Source organism: Pleurodeles waltl, chromosome 10, assembly GCF_031143425.1.
Source record: "Pleurodeles waltl isolate 20211129_DDA chromosome 10, aPleWal1.hap1.20221129, whole genome shotgun sequence".
NCBI classification, from domain to species: Eukaryota; Metazoa; Chordata; class Amphibia; order Caudata; family Salamandridae; genus Pleurodeles; species Pleurodeles waltl.
This window is the reverse complement of record NC_090449.1, coordinates 912642770-912660664: the sequence shown is the minus strand read 5'-3', so window position 1 is coordinate 912660664 and position 17895 is coordinate 912642770. Positions and strand designations below refer to the sequence as shown.

General features: G+C 45.3%; 1 protein-coding gene across 1 annotated transcript in view; it reads left to right on the top strand.

Moving 5' to 3' along the window:
- Window positions 1–17895, top strand: part of LOC138262020 (ATP-dependent translocase ABCB1-like) — a 1142744-nt gene that overhangs the window by 707488 nt on the left and 417361 nt on the right. Inside the window, exon 16 of the mRNA XM_069211672.1 lies at window positions 14658–14819. Within this exon, the coding sequence (XP_069067773.1) occupies window positions 14658–14819 (162 nt within the window). The remainder of the gene's footprint in view (window positions 1–14657; window positions 14820–17895) is intronic.

Genomic DNA, 17895 nt, shown 5'->3' with positions numbered 1-17895 from the left:
AGCCACACAGCACTAACGACACACACATGCTGCATACGTCAGGGTCCCTCACGTGCCTGCCTAACAATGCTACATCACAAATGTCATACTGCTCAGACAACAACATTGACGAGGGGACACAGGCAACTGGTCAATGAAACACATCTGCACAGTCTAACCAAAAAATAGGACATTCGCCGATAAACAGGCCAATCCAGTAAGACACACATGAGACCCCATCAGATACAAACATCAACAATGTTTACATCCATACCACATCCTAACATTGACATACATAGGTCATGCCACCTAACATGTACAGATCATGCAATGTGAATAAAAAGTGTATGGTGCAGGGCCTGTGAGGCAAGTGTGCTGGCAGGGCAGTCACAACACCCACAGTCAGTCAAAGTGTAGCGTGGCAAGTGAAACGTATACTTTGCGCAATAGCCTCAGGCTGGAGGCCTTTGTGCATCTTACCCTGAATGTACTTATACTCATTTGCTCACATCTAAGTGCCTCAGAGCACTTTGCACTAAATGAATCTCATTGCCCTTCCTATCAGTTAATGTAGCAAATAGTCAGTCCTAAGGTGTTGGCAATTAGTCAAATCACCCTGTTTTGCCTACTTCTGCACTGGAGTTTGCCAGAACATATTCACTCTGTGGCCCAGTCAAGGATACCGTCTGGTTCGTTGATGATAGATGTGGTAGGGGTTAAGGTTTGCCATTCCTGCGTAGGGAAACTTTGTCATCACAATGACATATGTCTTTTAAATTCACTTCCTCGTCCCAAGACACGCATGGGGGAGTTTACAAACAGAAAATCACATCTAGATGCTGCCTGCCTTGCTGCTGATGCACAACCAGATCCCAGCCCATTCCTCTGATATGAGGGATGATGTCTCCCCTGTGATTCAGACAGCCAAGCTCCAAACTTAACATGCAGTGCTATATATAGAACAAGCAGAGGGAGAGTAGAAACTGTTAGGCACCATGATAGCTGTGTACCAATGTATTACTCTCCTGCGGACTATTTCAGTTCTAACTGTGTGTATTGTTTTGGTTATTGGGGCTCACACCGAAATTCCTACAAGTCAGTTGTACAATGAAACTTCATATCCAACAAATACTGTCTGTGTCATTTGTGTATGGGAACATACCGGAAAAGATAGAAATGTGTAGGACCTGAGTGACCACCACTTCCCTGAGAAGTCCCAAAGATGTCATGGGCTTGGACTTCTAAACATTCCTCTGTTGTGGGAGACCAGAGGCACTGCTAGTCTGTCTGAGCTAAATACAATATCTGGGTGACAGAGTTATTTACAAGTGGGTCAAACTTAGTCCCCCACACCATTAGCTATCCTGCTGCGTAGAAAGCCAAGAATCACATGTAGGATAATGAGAGCCCACCCAAACAAATGTCCCTCATAACAATAGTGAAACACCGAGGGAGGAGTAGGACAAAAAAATGCATATTCCAAAATAATTACAAATCAACACCTAGAGATGACCTGGCAGGCATGTCTGATAGCTCCATATCATATATGTGACACACAGGTGGGCCATAGGCCTACAACAATGCCCTATGACAGACAGCAGATACCAAGACAAAATCAGAGTACAAAGTAAAGGCATCCAAAGGCTTGTATCTTAGTGCTAAATGATCTCAACACAGACACACTAATTGTACCCTGTTTCTTTGCAGAGGAACACGGATCTCCTGCCGATATGCCTGTCCATGAGTTCCCTGATGACATGGATGACGAGAACATCAACCTCACACAAGAGACCATTGACATGGTCCTCGAAAGCCTCCAAACCCCCCCTTCAGTAACAAGGAGGAGCCAAGATGAAGCAGCCACCACAGTAGAACCACCCGCCACCCCAATTGTAAGACCTGCCAGCTCCAACACAGCTGAGGACTCTGACGACACTGGCACCAGCTTCGAAAGAACAGTCGTTGGGGTCCAGCGGGAGCTGGCCAAGGAGGTGCGGGTGGGGATGCAAACTATGGCAGCCAGCCTTGAGGGGGTGCGTTCGTGCATGCTATCAACTGCTGATCAGGCAGCTGCAATGCAAGCCAGAACATCGCTGTTGGAGGAACTTTTAGTAACACAGAAGGCAATCTGCACAGCTGTCATCCAGTTGACCAAACAACTCCAACAGCAAGCCAGTCAGCGTGTGCACGAATACAACATCGAACCCCTCAGGGCAGACCTGGCTGCCTACCATCGGGATGTGGCTGCCATTCTGAAAAACCAGCACGCTCTCCTTGCTGCAGTACTGCCCTTCATAACTGGACAGGGATCAGCCCCCGGGATGTCTGCCTCCATGTCTTCTGACACTGAGGTGTGTGTTGCCCCTTCAAAACCAACAACAACAAGGACACACCAGGCAACACACACATGAGAAGAAGAAGACATGGAACAGATAACATTCACACGCAAGAGTACCCGGAAGCCCTAGTCCCTGCACCATGCCCCACTCTGACCAAGGTCCTACGTTTTGACACATGCCAGCCTCACTCCAACTACCCTCAATGACTGTTCGGCAATCTACTGTTTAACTTGTCCACATTGGCTGTAAATGTTTCTCTCCTACCATTTGGCAATTCCTGTTCCTCTGCACCGTCTGTGACATCACCCCAGCATGTCAGGAGCATCATCCACACCCTGTAAATAGGATCACCATTTAAGAATGCACCAGAACGGACTCACCTAACATTGTTAATGGACTTTTTGCACTACTCCACCTAAAAATAAATATCACTTGCACACCAATTGTGTCTCTGTGTCATTTCACACTTCAACTGTGCAGTACATAACTCCAAAGTGGCTGTGTGGCAACCATGTTGATTCTCTAGACTACTGTCCTGATTTCATGTATACTGAAACATCTGTGCAGTGGCCAGGATTGCATCATAGCTTTACTAGACTGAGGAAAATAACTGATGTAGGGACTAAGCACACACAATCATGCTGTGTTGGACAGAATGAGGCCCCATCCATAGCTATTCTAGACAACTAATGGTGGATGAGAAATGTAGGCACCTTGCGATACTAACACAATACATTATGCTGTAAAATGAAAGGAATGATAACCAAATTACACTGCATCAATCACCCTTACAGCGTATACTACCATGAAGGAAAGTCATGCTCAAGCAGTACACACATGATGTAGGTCAGCAATGACAGCAACAAGACAAGAGTGTGAACAAATACTCATCTACAAAGCTCTCCCTGAACTTCACAATGCTGTCCGACCTATCTATTTACCTACAAAATCAACTCTGGAAGCACTCTTTGTGAAGTAGGATACATACCAACCCCAAATCTTGATGATCTATGCACACTACCAATGGTGGCTCTCCCACACGGTGGATACTTACCAAGTTAGCACACGGGTAGCTGGCATGTTAAACCTCAATAGCCTGGGGATAGCGAGCATAGGACACAAATGTCATACTAAAACTTTCTGCTACACTGATGTCAAGGCCATGAAAAGGTAGCACCTAACGCATCTGGTAAAGGGTTAACAATTTTTTTATTTCCAATAAGTAAGAAAAGAGGCAACTAAGGGAAAGATAAACCTACACTAATCTAACCTGACTACTACTAACCCACAACTGTCCCTAACTAACCTAAGCTAAACTTACTCTACACATGTAACGAAACGATCTAAACATCAACCCCCCCCCCACCATTATGAGACAAGACACATGCAGGACAACACTTACTAACCTACACACATACTATACTATCCTAAACAAACATATATTTTTTTGTATTTTTTTTTTTTTAAATATTTTTTTTTTTTTTTTTTTTATCAAACAGGAATCCCAACATTGCGCACAACCCACCCACCCACACAAAAATATTAGATAGAAAGTATAAGGACCCCCCACCGTCTTACCTAACACTAACTAAGCTAATTACCTATACTTATCCTACAACTAACCCCCCAAACCCAACTAACAGTATGAAAAGAGGAAAGAGGGGAGAGGGGAGGGGTAAAAGTTCAGGAGGGCAAAATAACTAAGGATTTGCCCTCTGAAGTGTGCGCCGGATGGAGCGCACCTTCTTTTTAACCTCCGCCATGTCCTCCGTCAGGTTGTCAACCTTTTGAATTAACCTGTCCAGTTTCCTAGACAATGCCTGGAAGGCTGCAGGGTCAATTGGAGGGTCACTGCTGGTCTGCGTGCCGGTGGAGGTGGAGATTGTCGCTGGAGTGGAGTGGCCACGGGACAGCCCTGCTCCCAACACACGGCTGGGTCCAGGTCTTGAGGAAGATGGCTGGTCCGTCGCTGGGTCCCCTTGGGCAGACCTGGTGGTTGTAGGTGGCACCGTTGGTGGAGCCTGTGGTGTGGCATACCACGCCCCGGAGGCCCGTTCCGAATTGTATCTGCGGGCCATCCTCCGATACCCACACTGCACCTGCAGGATGTGCCTGTACCTCATTGCACGGCGCTCAAACTGGTTGCGAGCTGCGGCACTCAGGTTTGCAGCTGTGAAGGGAAAAGGCAAATATTGAGCATAGAATTTACAGTGGGTTGAATACCACAATGGGTAATTTGACCATTACTAGCAATGTATTGGTTGCAGCAATTGTTACAACATATTTCACGGGAAGGCTCAGAGGAAGTACATGTGAATCATGCATACTGAAGGGCATATCACATATAGCATATCCATGTCTCTACATGATGGATGACATCACCCTAAACTACTCCTACAATTCATACCTAAGCCATTATACATTATGGGACCAGCTCGTCCGCATACTGACTTCACTACATATGTCATTCTATGTGATAAGAATCACACTCCTCACTCAATGGCATTTCGAAATAGTTGTGTGCTAAGATTGAACCCCTGGCCATGAATCATATGTCGACACTATGGGCCAGATGTAGGAATTGATGGGAAATCAACTAGCAAATTGCAAAGCTGAACGGTGTCTCTGACACCGTCTGCGAGTCACTATGGGGTCCCTAAATCCCACCTCATGAACATCAATGATGTGGGTTCCAACTTGCACCACCTTAGCAACTATGGGCACTCACGGGGATGGAGGCCTGCTGGGAACAGCAGAACTCCATAGACGTGACTGCTTTTAAATGAAGCAAGTTATTTTTCACCAAGTGTAGGCCCTTTATCTGAAAGGAAAATGAGCTGCGATTTGTTTAAATTCACAACAATTGATTGTTCGTAATTTACACAATAATTATTGCTCCCCTAGACCACTGGCTGTTTTGTGCAGGAGTATTTTGGTCCACTCACAAAGGTGAAGGTTCACAATGAGGACCCCTTCCAGTCAGCAAGTTGGTTAGCAGCCACTTCAAGTGGATGATAACAGCTACTCACTTTGCAACCACGTACTCGTTAGCAAATGGGATTGCCTAACACTGTGATTTGCAAGTAGGGCTGGTAAACTCCTTTATTTTTTTACTTTAGAAAAGCATTTTGCGAATATGTACATGACCACCAAAAACATTTCGGATTAGGAAACAGACGTTTGCAACTCACTAACATCAAATTATGCTATTTGCAATGTGGAGACATTTTGCTACATCTGGACCTAGGTACAAACTCAAGTCACAAAAGGTGTTAAGTACGTGTAACATACTGGTTGCTACAGTCCTAGGTACCCTGTTTCACAGTAACATCCCAGTCTTTGTGGGTGGTGTGGGAAGAACAAACAACAATCCCATGATCAATGCACAACCAGGAGTGTACAGAAAGTGCAACAAGCATGTGCCTTCACACACAACACCTATGAAGGGCTAGCAACACGTTGGAGTCAGCCCAACCTTGTCACATCCCAGGTCCACACATGTCAAAATGATATGACTTAGCCAAACATAACATACTATTAGTGAGGCATGTTTTACAACACACACAGAGGAGGTAGAACACCCATTCACATGATTCAACAGAACACCTAGGCCATTGCACTCAAGTCACACACACTTCGAGGTCACCTTGTGGAAGTACATGCCCCCGGAAGATCCGACCTACAGTGTACACAGTCCATCCTCAAATAGGAAGAAGCACTTGTCATCGAAGCCATGTGCCTAAGCTATCTGGGAGACTGTCAGTCTGATATGCTGACTCAGTTAATGGCAAGTTCCTGACCAAGTCTAACATTGACCAGTGTGTTCAAAATGAGTCATGCTATTCCCAATAGTCGCACTAATTGAATGACCTACTGCCCCTCAATCTGAGAGATGACTAGGGATTGCTTTACCGAAACATTATTCCAATTTGATATCACACCAAAACAACAAAGCCAATGAACGGCCAGCACATCATATCATGAATTGTCCTGAACACACAGTAATCCATCATGCTTCATTTCCAAACAATGTAAATAGCACTTAGGCAACACTCACTGTAGGTATCGGGGTCGTCAAAATGGGCTACCTCACCAACGGTGTACGGGGCTGGTCCACCTGTAAAGCATGAAAGGAAGATTATACTCAGACTGGGTGAACAGACAAATAATTTCTGTTACAATGACAGTGTGTGAATATTACATGGTAATGATACACTTTCACACATGCTCATCCTGCCTGGCTGACTTTGTATTCTAGATTATCATTGGATGAGTCTCCTGCTCCAGTGACACACCCTACTACACTCATGCAGTGGCCAGGACAGTCATGTGTCGTCCAAGTTACTCCTCCATTAGTAGGCCCGAACAATCATGTGATCCATACATCTCAGCATGTGCATCCCAGAGAGAAACATTTCACAACTGGTTCCATGAGGACTGCATGACCACTCACAATCAAACAGGCTATGGGGACAGGTTCAACACACAGCAACCAGACACACATGTGACATATGTGTGGACAACATGACTAACTTCATGTGACGTGAAGGCAACACACAGGTGTTGCATCATCATGTGTTTGCAATTTTCGGTCTAGCTATGGCGTCTACATATGTAGGTATGTTGTTTCTACATGACGTACTCACTGGCCATTATGACCAGTAGAGTACAAATAGAGCAGTTCACGTGTTGCTTTTCAGACACAAATGCAACACTACATTCCATGCAGCTACAGCCATCTGGTATGTGTTGCAAAGATAAGGCATCGGCCTGGTAGCATAGGTCTTCATACACACCCGGCAACAAATACACATTTGGACACATATGTATACCTTTGTAGCGCAGCATTTGCATCATTTTGTGACGCAGAGAGGGGGCTACTTAGCAAAATACAAATAGATGTTGCATTTTACTGCTGTTATTGGGTGTACATGTGTAGCAAAAATGGAGATTTATGTGTATGCCCATGGGCCTAGGTTTCCCTAGTATAACACGCAGTCAGCTACTTATTTTGCAGATTGGCTACCAATCATCACATGTTCACGCACACATTCCTATTATTCCCATGTAATTGATTATTGCTCACCAACATAGCCACCAATCCGGAGTCCCAGGTGGTCCAGCAGGTCCTGTTCCCTGCTGATCAGATCTGCCCAGCGGTGCTTGAGTTGATGGACATTCCTCATACTCCCGTAGACCCGGACCAGGTGATGGCGCACCTTCTCCCAACGTATTTTCCTCGCCTCCGTGTGATACCCCTGTATCACACGGCCCCCAGCCTCCAGCATCAGTGGGAGGAAATGGCTTACGAGCCATATGAAGCCCCCCAATTCGTCCTCACCCATCCTGGACAGGCGAGGCCTACCTGACATGATGCGAGGTGTAAAAAAGTACCAAAGAAAAATGAAAGAAAAAGTGGGAAATGGGGAAAGGTAGAGGTGTGAAAGAAAAAGAAGAAGGAGAAAAATAGCCCAACTAACACCCCAAACTATGCTACCCACAACAGACTCCCACAGACAATACAAACTATCACAGGTATAGACAAAACAACACTAAACAGACTGAGACAATGTTTGACAACAATAAAAGATTGACACAAAGACAAAATACAAGGCACACAGGACACTAAAGCAGTAAAACACAGGACAACACCTTTCACACAACCACACAGTCTAGATAACTCTGAGACTGCAAAGTGAAAGTGAAAGTCAACTCCCAGTACAGATTTGGTAAACAGGATATCCTATTACATCACTTCCTGCATAAAATGGCCGCCGTTTTTATTTTCGCGTAATGCGTCATATTTTCACGCATACACAGATGTGCGTCATATTTTTTTGACGCATTACAGTGCACATGATGCGGAGTGTAAAAATATGCTATGAATATTACAATTTCAAATTGTACATGAGATGACCAACATATTGTGCATGTAGCGTCAATTACACCACGCATACATCATGGGCGTCGTTTTTTTTACACGTACAGTGGTGCACATGATGCGGAGTCAAAAAATATGATATGAATATTAATAATTGATAATGTACATGAGATGACCAACATATTGTCCATGTAGCGTCATTTTGACCACGCATACATCATGTGCGTGGTTTTTATTACACGTACAGTGGTGCACATGATGCGGAGTCAAAAAATATGATATGAATATTAATAATTGATAATGTACATGAGATGACCAACATATTGTCCATGTAGCGTCATTTTGACCACGCATACATCATGTGCGTGGTTTTTATTACACGTACAGTGGTGCACATGATGCGGAGTCAAAAAAAATGGTATGAATATTAATAATTAATACTGTACATGAAATGAGCAATATATTGTGCATATAGCGTCATTTTGACCACGCATACATCATGTGCGTGGTTTTTATTACACGTACAGTGGTGCACATGATGCGGAGTCAAAAAAAATGCTATTAATATTAATAATTAATACTGTACATGAAATGAGCAATATATTGTGCATAGAGCGTCATTTTGACCACGCATACATCATGTGCGTGGTTTTTATTACACGTACAGTGGTGCACATGATGCGGAGTCAAAAAAAATGCTATTAATATTAATAATTAATACTGTACATGAAATGAGCAATATATTGTGCATATAGCGTCATTTTGACCACGCATACATCATGTGCGTGGTTTTTATTACACGTACAGTGGTGCACATGATGCGGAGTAAAAAAAAATGCTATTAATATTAATAATTAATACTGTACATGAAATGAGCAATATATTGTGCATATAGCGTCATTTTGACCACGCATACATCATGTGCGTGGTTTTTATTACACGTACAGTAGTGCACATGATGCAGAGTCAAAAATATTGTGGATGTAAATAATAATTTGAAGGTGAAATATCAAGACACTTTTGGATACATTTGTATCTGACTCTGCATTGTGTGCACTCATGTACATGAACAAATTATGACGGCCATGCTGTATGCGTAGAATATGGAGCAAATTGATCCAAATGTCTTCATGTGTTTAGCTTTGGAAAGGTGATTTGTCATGGTAAAACGGTGCGATATGAGACACATTTGTGTTTGTATCTGACAAATGTCCGTACTTTTATGTATAGACGGCCTTCACACTGTGATGTTTGGGATACGTTAACTAATGTATTGACCATATTTGACAACATATTTGGTGTAATTGCTGATGGCTATTTTGAAATGAGGTTTTTGATACCATTATGTATTCCGTCTCCAAAATGTCCCCACCTTTATGATGGGGATGCTTTTATCTGTAGTCCTAACAGGGAGTGGGAGAGTTACTTTCAGTTTTTAGGGGGCTGACCATGTCCCATTATGATTTTGTGTTTCATATTTGTGTAGGACTTGTGACATTGAGGCCACATATGTGCCTTATGCATGTGTTTAGTTCACAAGTACATGATTCCTGTATGTTTTGGGGGTGGTAGAGGTGGAGTTAGTCCCCCAGCACCCTAGGATTTGACCATCCAGAATAGCTACTGTATCCATGGAGTATTTTTATCATATCCTGGCAAACCTGCAGCAGCGGGCGAATGTAAGGCCATATGGTATGAATGACTGTTGACCATTCATTCATCTCATTAGCCCATTTGACGTTTGCAGTATTGATGATTTGGAGCTAAGTTGCATACCATTTTCATATGACTAAGGGGGTCATTCTGACCGCGGCGGGCGGCGGTCGCCGCCCGCCAAGCGGTTCCCGCCGAAAGACCGCGGCGGTCATTCTGGTTTTCCCACTGGGCTGGCGGGCAACCGCCAAAAGTCCGCCCGCCAGCCCAGCGGGAAACACCCTTCCCACGAGGACGCCGGCTCAGAATGGAGCCGGCGGAGTGGGAAGGTGCGACGGGTGCAGTTGCACCCGTGGCGAATTTCTGTGTCTGCAAAGCAGACACTGAAATTCTTTGTGGGTCCCTCTTACGGGGCCCCGCGGCACCCCCTACCGCCATCCTGTTCCTGGCGGAAGACCCGCCAGGAACAGGATGGCGGTAGGGGGTGTCAGAATCCCCATGGCGGCGGAGCGCGCTCCGCCGCCATGGCGGATTCTCAAGGGCAGCGGGAAGTCCGTTTCTGGCCGCGGCTGAACCGCCGCGGTCAGAATGCCCATCGGTGCACCGCCAGCCTGTTGGCGGTGCTACCGCCGACCTCCGCCAGGGCGGTAATTACCGCCAGGGTCCGAATGACCCCCTAAGTTTGCAAGACTCTCAGCGTTCACGATGTGATAATGCGAAGATTGTTTTGCTTGTCTGTGTCCCTTTCTGCATAAACTGGTTTAGTGTCATGTTACAATCTTCCTGCTAGGTTCAAACTGGGACACAACTGTGATGGTCTACTTTCAAATATTAGGTGGTTGTATGACATATGTGTACATATGTGTGGGAATGTGGATCCAGTATGACCTGTCTGTGTGTATGTTGTCACTGTAACTTCAAGGTCTCCTCCTGAGTTAGTGGCAGCTGATGTTGTTGCAATTGTGTATTGCTCACATCATACACTTGAGAGAAGCCATTGATGACATGTTCACGTACACATGGATGGTCCCACCCTGTCTCTGAACCCGTGTGATGTGACTTTCAAATGATCTCCAATTTTGGGCTGGATGAGAGACTGTTTCAGTTGTTTGGATCCGGCATGTCTAATTGTCACATTTGTACTCTTGTTGGGCTCTGTGTATGGTAATGTAACATGTCACATCCTACCCTCTGTGCATACAGTTGTGATGTTTATTTTTGGTGTGATGATTTTTAATGGCATTCTTGATCAATGAGACGACATTCATCTTCAGCTATTTCAAACTAAAGGTGGTCAGAAATGAATAGGCCAAAGCATGATGTGGTGTTTGTGATCTGTGTTTATTTACAAGTGTGGAATACAAGTGATTATAATGACTTAAGTAAAAAAATTGTTCACAAGCTGTTGGCGCCTACGCACTCCTGCTGCGGTGTTAGGTTGTTCCCCCTCCTGTTGCAGGCCAGCATCCTCCTCATCATCATCCTCAGGCATGTCTGGGTCCGGTTCAAGGAGGGGAATGTTCCTTTGTACACAAATATTGTGTAATATGGCACAAGTGAGTATAATTTTGCATACCATCTCTGGGGAGTATAGTAGGCTTCCGCCAGTGATGTCAAGGCAGCGGAACCTTGACTTTAGGATCCCAAAGGTCCTCTCCACAATGCTGCGTGTCCTCTTGTGGGAGTCATTGTATGCCCGCTCAGCAGCAGTATTTGGGTTCCCATATGGTGTCATTATCCAAGGCTGGATGCCATACCCCTGATCAGCTGAAAGAGAAACACAGAATGGTATCAATTAGATGTAGGAGGCACTGTTGTACTTATCTTTGATGGCAGTAGTTGTGTTGTGTTGTCTGTGACTATTTTGTGTACTAATGTGACAACCTATGGTTGTTGGTGGAAACTTTGGCATTGTTTTTTTTCCTTGGCTGAGCAAGTGTTTGTTGTCTAACTGTTTGTCAGCAGGATGTATTGGTTTCTCAAGTACAGTGTGCCCTCCCTTGCATTGTGACTTGTGACACAGGTGTCCGTGTGTCCTCACTGGGGGTGTGATGATAGTTCCATGCAGAGTTGAAACATGAAAGGGTATTAAAAACGTCCATATGAACATAGCCAGGCCATCCCATCCCTTAAAAGTTATGCATTGTATTAGTGTACAGGTTATTGTGAGACTTCCAATTTGGAAGGTGACATTTAGGCAACCACAGTCATGAATGTCTTCACACTAAGCTGTGGAGTAAATTCAAATGTGTGAGAGGTTCAATGGTGACTTGTGACACATGGCTAGTGATGTGAGTACCTCAGTGTGTTCCTGTCTAGGTGTTGCTATTGTGGTGTATGTGTTGTTTATCCTAGAGGGTTTCTGTGCAGTGAGTATATAAGTAGATTTTTGTCCTTACCAACAAGTAGTCCATTGCCATACCGTCCATCCTGGAAGTGTTGGTTGATGGTGCAGTGACGGAAGATGAATGCATCATGTACACTCCCAGGATATTTAGCCACGATGTTGCTGATCAGTCCTTGGTGATCGACTATGGCCTGCACGTTGATGGAATGTGTGTGCTTCCTGTTGCGGTAGAGGTGTTCACTCGCAGCAGGTGGCACAAGGCGTACGTGTGTGCAGTCGATTGCACCAAGGACGTGCGGAAAGCCACTGATGGCGTAGAACCCCTGTTTTGTTTCCTGCTGCTTCTGCAGTGTGTTAGGGAAGCAGATGTGGCGGGGTGTCAGTCCAATGATGGCATCCAGTACTTTAGGCAGGAATGCGGAGAAAGATGGTTGTGAGATTCCACCAACCAGGGCACCAGTTGTCTGAAAGGAGCCACTTGCCAGCAGGTGAAGTACGGCAAGCAGCTTTGTTTCTGTTGGGATAGTGCGTGGAGTCACTAAAGTGGGGGCCAATTGCTGTTCAATATTTGTCAGCAGCTGCTGAATGGCCTGCCAGTTCAACCGGTACCTCTGGATGATGTCTCGTTCCCTGAGGCCATGCAGGGTTGTTCTTGGGCGGAATATCCTCTCCTGCCTTCTGCGCTGTCTTTGGGGTCCCTGCTGTTGTTGTTGTGGCTGCTGTTGTTGCTGCAGGGCTCTGCGTCTACGTGCACGTTGAAGAAAAAGCACCTCCATGTCTCCCTGTTGCTGCTCTGCTGCTCTGTTGTTTGTTCTGTGTGTTCTGATTAAGTACAGGTGTGTTTGCCCCATTTTAACGCCTGCCCTGACCCAGGCATTAAAATTTCACGCTATTCATGCTTTGCGCCATTTTTTTGCGCCGCCTGCCGCGCGGGAGTGATTTTTGCCCTGGAGCATAAATACCACGCACCGCTATGTGCGTCTGTTTTTAGACGGGAACGCCTTCCTTGCATCTCATTAACGCAAGGAAGGCGTTCACGCCAAAAAATGACGCTATTTGCCCATACTTTGGCGCTAGACGCGTCTAACGCCAAAGTATAAATATGGCGTTGGTTTTGCGCCGATTTTGCGTCGAAAAAAACGACGCAAATTCGGCGCAAACGAAGTATAAATACGGGCCTTAATAACTTTGCACCTAACCTTCACCAAGTAAGGGTTAGACATATAGGTGACTTATAAGTTACTTAAGTGCAGTGTAAAATGGCTGTGAAATAACGTAGACATTATTTCACTCAGGCTGCAGTGGCAGTCCTGTGTAAGAATTGTCTGAGCTCCCTATGGGTGGCAAAATAAATGCTGCAGCCCATAGGGATCTCCTGGAAACCCAATACCCTGGGTACCTAGGTACCATATACTAGGGAATTATAAGGGTGTTCCAGTGTGCCAATCAGAATTGGTAAAAATGGTCACTAGCCTGCAGTGACAATTTAAAAGACAGAGAGGGTATAAGCACTGAGGTTCTGGTTAGCAGAGCCTCAGTGACACAGTTAGGCACCACACAGGGAACACAAATAGGCCGCAAACTATGAGCACTGGGGCGCTGGGTAGCAGGATCCCAGTGACACAGGCAAAAACAAACTGACATACAAGTAAAAATGGGGGTAACATGCCAGGCAATATGGTACTTTCCTACAGGAGTGCTACACTTTTGGCATACATTCAGAATTGCCCAAATTGTTTTTGTCCAATCCACAAATCACCACGGAGCTCAGATTAGCCCTCTGCGTAAATTTGGGGTGGATCTGTGGATCCAGAGAAAAATTGAAAAAAAGATCCCACTGCATCCAATCTCATGCTGCGCACGGCCAAAGGCCATGTGCAGCTTCGGTTTTAAAGCATGCAGGAGGCTTGGACCTTTCAGTCAACCCATACTGTGCACAGCCAAATGCCGTAGGAAGCGCTGGTTAAGTTAGAATGTGTGCTAAAAAACCTTAGAAATTCACTGAAAAAAACAAAGGTTACAGCGACATTATAGTTAGGTTCTCACTCACGCAAAACCATAGAAATTGAGCAGTTATAGTTATGATTATCTCAAACAACTCACACTCACCTAACCCATTTTTTTTAAATAACATAAATTTTACTTGCATGTGTGGTAACGTTCACCTGGGTGATAAAGTACTGCATGGTAAAGTTCAAAATACTAACCTGCATGGTATTTGTCTGCAATGACTGTGTGGCAAAGGTTATATGTTTCCTGTTATATTCCATTTATCCAAATAATTGACAAAACAGTAACAATACTATTTAGTGGCATGGCTCAGTATTCATGGAATTTGAAACTCTTTAACGGTAAATAGAATATCAACACCTGATTGGAGATTAACTGTCAGAATGGCATGCTCTCTATAACCTGTGATTTTAATCATAAAATGTATATTTTGTCGTTTATATTCAAGGCTAGGGCTGGTCGCACAACAATATTGATTGCTCATCGTCTCTCCACTGTAAAGACAGCGGACGTCATAGCAGGATTCGAGAATGGTGTCATTGTTGAGCAGGGTTCACACATTGAACTCAAGGAGAAAAAAGGAATTTATTATTCCCTTGCAATGCAACAGGTAATCTTTAAGACAAGGTAGCTTTACCTATAACACATATAATGCACTTCAATTAATGTATAAGTCATAGTACTGTTTCAATCATTTAAATTGTTACAACTTTGATGCAATGGCTGATAGTAATTTCTTTATAGTATTTTGAGAATTGGGAAATGTCCAGGGGGTATTGATCATTTGTTTATCTGTTTTACCAATTTTTTGGTTGCTACAATAAAGTTGTTTTGATAATTGTATTATGATTTTTGTAATCACTGGAATGTTTATCTCAGACTTAACAATATTAAAGAGCAATATAGTACCCCAGACCTCTGGTCTTGTGTGCCGCTCCCCCCGCCCTGCAGATAGCTCCCATGACTGAGACTGCGATTAGCATCAATGATCCAGTCTCCATTGCCGCCAGTTTGCTCCTGCTGCCAGCAGTCTGATTCCTGCTGGTAACCTTTTGCATTGTCTTGTATTGTCTGGCCCCATTGTGCCACTGTATAAGCATTATTGTATTGTTACTTGTATTTCTGCTTCTTATACATGGTTACTTTTCTGTCTCTTGCTCGCTGATTGCCCCACCTGATTTCCTGCCATCTCGCTCCCGCCCACTGCTGTTCCTGCTTCCTACCCTCCTGCCTCCCTGACAGCCCCTCCCACCTACAAGGGCTACTTATGGAGGCCGCTGCATGGCTCCAGTAGCAGCCCCTGACCTGTGGTCTTGCTTGCCGCTCCCTCACTCTGCCGCATAGTTCCCATGACTAAGACCATGATTTGCATCAATGATACAGTCACCACTGCTGACAGTTTGCTCCTGCTGCCCGGAGTCTGATATCTGCTGGTAGCTAACTTTTTGAATTTTCTTGTGTTACCTGGCCCCATTTTATCATTGTTTTTGCATTCTTGTATTGTTACTTGTAATTCTGATGTTTATACATAGTTACTTTTCTGTGCCTTCTTAGCTTCTTGTCCCACTGATGACCCTGTCTGTTTTTCCACCATCTCTTTTCCACTCATCATTGTTCCCACTTCCCTCCTCCCTGACAGCTCCTCCCACCTCCCAGGACAACTTATGGAGGCCGCTGCATGCTGCTCAGCGGAGGCATGCAGTGGCACACTGCCAGTGCCCCAAAGGCAAGCCCATTGGCGACATCCGCACCTGGACTGCCTCCAGCACCAGAACCCCTACCATCCAATGCTACACCACTGAGGAGCTTCTAGCCCTGGACCATGGGCTCTTAAACAACAGCTGCCTCACGACCACCCCACGATCAATCAAAGGACCCTTAATCTGCTGCTGCTTTGCATGCCACATTGGACCTTCTGTCCGCACTGAACCTCACATTACTCCCACTCTGAAGACTATGAACGACCCGGCATTGCTGCAGTACATCCTTCTCAATGCCCGCTCCCTCGGCAAATAAGTCTTAGAAATCTGGGATGCCCTTCCCACTTTCTCCCCGGATGTTGTCTTCATCACCAAAATCTGGTTCAACCCCTCCCTGAACACCGACATTACTACTGCCACCCCAGATGGATACATGATAACAGATTAAGACTTCACAGATGGCGAAGGCAACACCATCATCTGCAAGGAAAACATCCAATGTACCGTCACAAATGACAACCCCATGCCTCTTATGAAACACCTCAAATTCCGACTACAAACCAAGGCTAAGACCACAATAAGATGCACCCTTGCCAGAGACACCTGGGACCTGGCCCACCCTTCTGGAACCCCATCTACAACCTCATCGCCCCCAGTACCAATGATTCCATTCACTATGTCCTGCTCAGCGACCTCAACTTCCATGTCGATGACCCCCAACAACACCAACTCTGTCACCCTCCTGGAGAAACTCAGCTACATTGGCTTCATCCAACTGGTCATTGAACCCACAGACAAAGCCGGACACATACTAGATGCAATATTCACTTCCAGTGACAGAATCAAATTCACTCACATCACAGAACCCACATGGACCACCCACGCCATAGTTCACTTTCCCATCTCCAATGTCTAGCACTCCACCACCAAGCACCACAGCACCATTGCTGCAGCTGGAGTAATGTGACTTATATGCTATGGACTCAAGCCCTCAGCACCTCACAACCTGACACCTCCACAGACCTTGTCCAGGCTGTCCAGAACTTCTCCACCTGGATCAACAAATGTGCCAATGGAGTCACCACGATAGAACCAGCAAACATCAACAAAGGGAGCTTAAAACCATCAAGCACAACTGCTACTGTCTCCAGTAGCGATGGCATGCCACCAAGGACCCCACCGGACAGAGCTACTCATAAAGCAGCCCTCAGCAAATTCCACCTATGCATCAAGGAAGCCAAGAAAACAGACACCACTTATCGCATCAACATTGTGGCCAACCATATGAAGGAACTCTTCAAAATTCTCAAGGAATACTCCAATCCGACAGCTACAGAGAACAACATTCACCTCTCCCAAAAACTCTGCAGCACCCTAACAGAGTACCGCCACAGCAAGATTGCCACCATCTGCAATAACTTTGAACCCCAGTCCACCACCTTCAGCCTCAACAACTTCAACCAACCAATGAACACCAGCTAAACTTTAACCACCCAGTCGACGCTCACCATCCAAACCACCATAGCCATCATGTCATCCATTTACTCTGGGGAGCTCAACGGCCCCTGCCCCTGTCATCTCTTCCACCTCTGAGCCAACCTAATCAGCACAAAACCCATGAGCATCGTCAACACCTCCATCTCCACAGCAACCTTCCCAGTTGTGTGGAAACACACAGAGGTTAAACCCTCCTAAAGAAGCATTTAGCCTATCCCAGCGACCACAAAAATGACAAACTGGTCTCCCTGCTCCCCTATCCAGCCAATGTGCTTGAGAAAGCCATCAATTAACAGCTCACCGAATACTTAGAACAAAGCCACCTACTTGACGACAGCATTGCGGCTACACTGATCGACACCACAGATGACATCAGAATTCTGCTCAATCACAGAGAAACAGTTGCCTTGATCCTCCTTGACCTCTCTGCAGCATTCAACATGGTCTCCCAAACTGTCATCGACACACTCCACAACATCGGCTTACAGA